Here is a 4,875-nt window from a genome sequence, read left to right as displayed (position 1 = left end):
CCCCCGCCGCTGCTGCCGCCGCCGTGGCGACGGCGGAGGACGGGCGGCTGGCCAGCGACTTCCTGGTGCTGATGTGCGCCGCGGCCTGCTCCAAGGCCTGCGCGTCCTGCCTGGCCTACCCACATGGTGAGGCCGGCGTGGGGTGCGGGCGCACGCTCACAACCCGCTCATTGGCGGGGGTGGGGGGTGTTGGTGCTAGAAGTGGTGGTGGTCAATTGGAGGCAGTCGCCCTCCAACAACAATGGGTAGGGCAGAGGGGCGACGCTCAAGTTCAAGTTCATTGATTAGGTATAGCCCTGTGAGCCATTCGGCTCTTGAATCGGGTGCAACCGCTCACAATGTAGTAGGGGGCACAGCTGGTGTGCATCTGCCAGCCATCTCAGGCGGTCAACCCACGACAGCTGGGCTCTGTCCCGTGACCTCCTGTCAGCAGCGAGCCTTCGACGCTTCACATGGCCTTAAGGTGCACCTGGCCTGGCACAGGCGCTGTGGTGACGTCACCGTCAGTGGCGAATGGCGATTATTGGTGTTGGTGGTTTCTGGGGAGCGGTAGTGTAGAGGTTACCACGCCGCGCTACGAACCCGGTGACCCGAGTTCGATTCCTGCTGACGGCCAACACCAGTGACGATTATTTGCACTGGTCCTGGGCCTCCCCTAGGTCGACTCAACCTCAAATAATTGCCTGGTGCGATGTGTAAACATCGCCACTGGGGAGACAAAGGCGGCCGGGCGTGGTGCTGGCCACCCACCCCCTCGTGTGCCGTGCCGGCCTTCATAGATGCTCGCTAACAACACTTGCCCCAACAGTCTCGTAAGGCTGTCCGAGGGATCTTTGTCTTCAGTATTGTTGCTGATGGTAGTTGTTCCGGCGATGGTAATGGTGGTGGGAATTGTTGTTGCTGATGGTGATATTGCCGCTGCACACATGTTGTGCATCTATGGGTCCTTTCTTGATTTTGGGATTCTTTATAAACAAGTCTGAGCCCTATGTAAGTCAGGAGTGGATCGTTTATCGAAGGACCATGGGTGAATGTCCGTGAAAGTCGCTCCGGAATTGTTGTTATTGTTTTATTTGCATGCCATTCTTGATCTCCCTCCGTCTTTCACTCTCTCCACCTCCTTCCTCCTCCCTCCACCTCCGTCCCCTCCCCCCTCCGTCCCTGGCTGCGGAAGCAGAGGTGGCACGCACGCGTCTGCGCGAGGAGGGCACCAAGTACCGCTCGCTGGTGCAGACGCTGCGCGTGGTGGCGCGCGAGGAGGGCGGCCGGGCGCTGTACCGCGGCCTCCCCGCTCACCTCCTGCGGCAGGTGCCCAACACGGCCATCATGATGGCCACGTACGAGGTCGTCGTCTACCTGCTCGGCGGATAGGCCGTCGCCCCTCCCACCTCACCCCGTGAGGCCAGCCGAGCGACTCTTAACAGCGCCAGCAAGAGGCTGCGGTGGCACCGGTCGAGGCGGCGGCGACAGAAAAGCGACGCAGAAACAGCAGCAGCATCAGCAACATCAAGGCTAGTGGTGGCAATTAGAAGCAGCAGCGTAAGCGGTGGCGGTGGCTGCAGTAGATACAGCAGCAGTAACAGAAGCAGCATCAGCAGCATCAGCAGCATCAAGGCTAGTAGTGGCAATTAGAAGCAGCAGCGTAAGTGGTGGTGGTGGCTGCAGTAGATACAGCAGCAGTAACAGAAGCAGCAACAGCAGCAGCAGCAACAGCAGCAGCAGCATCAAGGCTAGTGGTGGCAATTAGAAGCAGCAGCGTAAGCGGTGGTGGTGGCTGCAGTAGATACAGCAGCAGCAGCAGCAGCACGAGCTAGCAACAACAACCAAAACCGGTAGTAGCAGCAGTATTAGCAGTACCAGCAGCTTCAGCATGAGCAGCAGTGGCAGTAGCTACAGCAGTTGCGGCAACAGCGGCATCAAGGGGTAGTAGTGGAAATTAACACCAGGAGTAGCAGCAGCAGCAGCGATAACAACAGGAGTAGCAGCAGCAGCAACGATAACAACAGGTGTAGCAGCAGCAGCAGCAACGATAACAACAGGAGTAGCAGCAGCAGCAGCAACGATAACAACAGGAGTAGCAGCAGCAGCAGCTACGATAACAACAGGAGTAGCAGCAGCAGCAACGATAACAACAGGAGTAGCAGCAGCAGCAGCAACGATAACAACAGGAGTAGCAGCAGCAGCAGCAATGATAACAACAGGAGTATCAGCAGCAGCAACGATAACAACAGGAGTAGCAGCAGCAGCAGCAACGATAACAACAGGAGTAGTAGCATCAGCAAGAGTCGTAGCAGCAGCAGCAACGATAACAACAGGAGTCGCAGCAGCAGCAGCAACGATAACAACAGGAGTAGCAGCAGCAGCAACGATAACAACAGGAGTCGCAGCAGCAGCAGCAACGATAACAACAGGAGTAGCAGCAGCAGCAGCAGCAACGATAACAACAGGAGTAGTAGCAGCAGCAAGAGTCGTAGCAGCAGCAACAACAGCACCACTTGCGCCTAGAAGCAGAACCCGATGATGACCTCTAAGGTGGGGGCGTCATCAACAGCAGTGCAGCAAGTAGGTTTGCTGTCGGCGCCTGTAAGATTTTTACATTTTTTTTATTTTAAAGCGTTATCCCCCTACGTGCGAGCGGTGGGTTTTCTCCCGAGTCCTCGTTCGTAAGCGCGGGGACCCACACCTCCTTGGTCAAACAATCCCTCTCAGCAGGAGCCTCCTGACAGAAAAACAGGAGTCTTGAGACTCGGTTGAAAGCCTTTCCTGGAGAAGCGACCTTGATAAAACCACCGAGGCAACGCAGACTCTTGTCACCCTACCAGAGGTCGCAACCGGGTACCCGATAGCCGTACCCTACCCGATACTCGGCTACCCATACCCGGCCGGGTACGGGTACCCGTTTGCGACCCTGGTGTGCGGCCGGGTATGGGTACGGGTACGGGTAGGCCGTGAGTCACTGGTGAGTAACCGTTTGTCACTCATTTCACAATTCAAGTTCCTAGAATCAACCCACCCGCGCCTGCAACATGGCTTCATCCCAGAGGTCGCAATCAGGTACCCTATACCCGTACCCAGCCGGGTACGGGTATAGGGTACGGGTACGGCCGGGTACGGGTACCCGTTTGCGACCCTGGTGCGGCCGGGTGCGGGTACGGGTAAGGAATCAAAACCCGTTTGCGACCTCTGCACCCTACTCTGCCCGGGGGCTGACTGAGCGTGGCTTTCCCCGGTCGGACGGGTATCTATCTCTTAGAAACGAATTCCAACAAAGACAAAGATCCCCCGTGTAGCCTCAACAGACTGTAGGGGCAAGTGCTGTTAGCGAGCACCTATGAAGGCCGGCACGGCACACGACGGGGTGGGTGGCCAGCACCACGCCCGGCCGCCTTTGTCTCCCCAGTGGCGATGTTTACACATCGCACCAGGCAATTATTTGAGGTTGAGTCGACCTAGGGGAGGCCCAGGACCAGTGCAAATAATCGTCACTGGTGTTGGCCTTAAGCAGGAATCGAACTTGGGTCGCCGGATTTGTAGCGCAACGCACCAACGTACTAACCGTTGCGCCACCACTCCCTACAAATACACACACACCGACACACACACCGACACACACACCGACCGACACACACAGAAATGTGGATATGGGCGGAGAACCGATAATCAATTGGTGATCGTTTCCTGCGTGCGATTATCAACGACGCTAAAAATCCCGAAGTGAACACCAATCATCAGCGTCGCTGCATCAGCCACCGTCACCACCATCAGCAGCATCGTCGGCAGCATCATCCTGCGTCGCTGCAGTGAGCGCACCGTGGACTTGTCTGACGAGTCAGTCTAACGAGTCAGTACGTCGTTGAACAAGACTCCACCACGATCGACTGTTGGCGTTTTATGGGGGGGGGCCTTGAGTGTTGTTTGAAGTGGTTTCGAGTCGGTTCTGCGACAGTTTAGCATCGCTACAGCACCCGTACGAGAGTGCGCGTGTGGCGAGCTAAATTTACGATTGGGGCTGCGTCTTCCATATACAGGTGATGATATTGTTGTCGTATTTATTTAAATGATTAGTATTTATATTGCTTTGTGTATGATATGTATTTTTTTGTACTGCCCCTTTATGAAGCCACTGTTGGACGAGGGTCTCTCCCCACGCCGTGCGGGTCGTGGTGGGTTATTTGACCATACTTCACCACGCCGGTCGGTGCAGCTTTGGAGCATAGCACAGTCCAAGTGGACTTTGCTGCACTTCCATGTGCTGCCCGCCACTGGTTCACACCGCGGAACTTTCGTAGGCCTCACCAGTTAAATTGTTTTAATCACCGTTGCGTGGATTTAAATGGGGTTCACGAGACTCTAAAAGCGGCGTGTTAACAACTGCCAAGGTGGTGGCCGGGTGGCTCGAAGGTCTGGGTTCGAATCCAGGGTGACAGCCGCCTGCGATTAAAGCGGGTTCTCAGGCAGCCGGGGTCACCAACGACTGCACAAAAAGCAACAAACAAAAAACAGAAATCTTCTTGGTTCTTTCGGTAAAGTCACGTAGAAGGGAAATAATAAAATAATAACAATAAAACATAATAAAATAATTCTCACGACGTTTCGGCCACAACGCAAGCAGCCGTCCTCAGGTGAAGAACAGGTTTGCGTAGGAGGTAGGCATTTCACAAGTAGTGACTAATCCCATATCTGCATTTCCCATAAATATGCTAAATTCCTCTTGATATGCAAATTTCTTTGTCAAGGCGCTCTTCCGCCTCCAACCCAGCTTAAATATACGCTGCCAAGCGTGGTGGTGTTCATTCAGACACTGTCTTTCCGACAGACCTGTTTTTCACCTGAGGACGGCTGCTTGCGTTGTGGCCGAAACGTCGTGAGAATTAT

At 55.1% G+C, this 4,875-nt stretch overlaps 1 protein-coding gene across 2 annotated transcripts in view; it reads left to right on the top strand.

Annotated features, from left to right (window-relative positions):
* The window catches only part of LOC133352432 (solute carrier family 25 member 36-like), a 25,129-nt gene extending 20,591 nt beyond the window's left edge, over nt 1–4,538 (top strand). For both annotated transcript variants that reach the window (XM_061568072.1, XM_061568073.1), the window contains exons 6-7: nt 1–126; nt 1,178–4,538. The exon at nt 1–126 is cut by the window's left edge and continues 281 nt beyond it. In XM_061568072.1, coding sequence (XP_061424056.1) covers nt 1–126; nt 1,178–1,371 — 320 coding nt within the window. In that variant the 3' untranslated portion in view covers nt 1,372–4,538. The remainder of the gene's footprint in view (nt 127–1,177) is intronic.
* The last annotated feature ends 337 nt before the right edge of the window (nt 4,539–4,875 follow it).

The sequence above is a fragment of the Lethenteron reissneri genome, chromosome 40 (genome assembly GCF_015708825.2).
Source record: "Lethenteron reissneri isolate LAM-NWPU_2019-01 chromosome 40, ASM1570882v1, whole genome shotgun sequence".
NCBI lineage: Eukaryota > Metazoa > Chordata > Hyperoartia > Petromyzontiformes > Petromyzontidae > Lethenteron > Lethenteron reissneri.
Note: the sequence above shows the minus strand (reverse complement) of the source record. Positions and strands in the feature narration are given on the sequence as shown.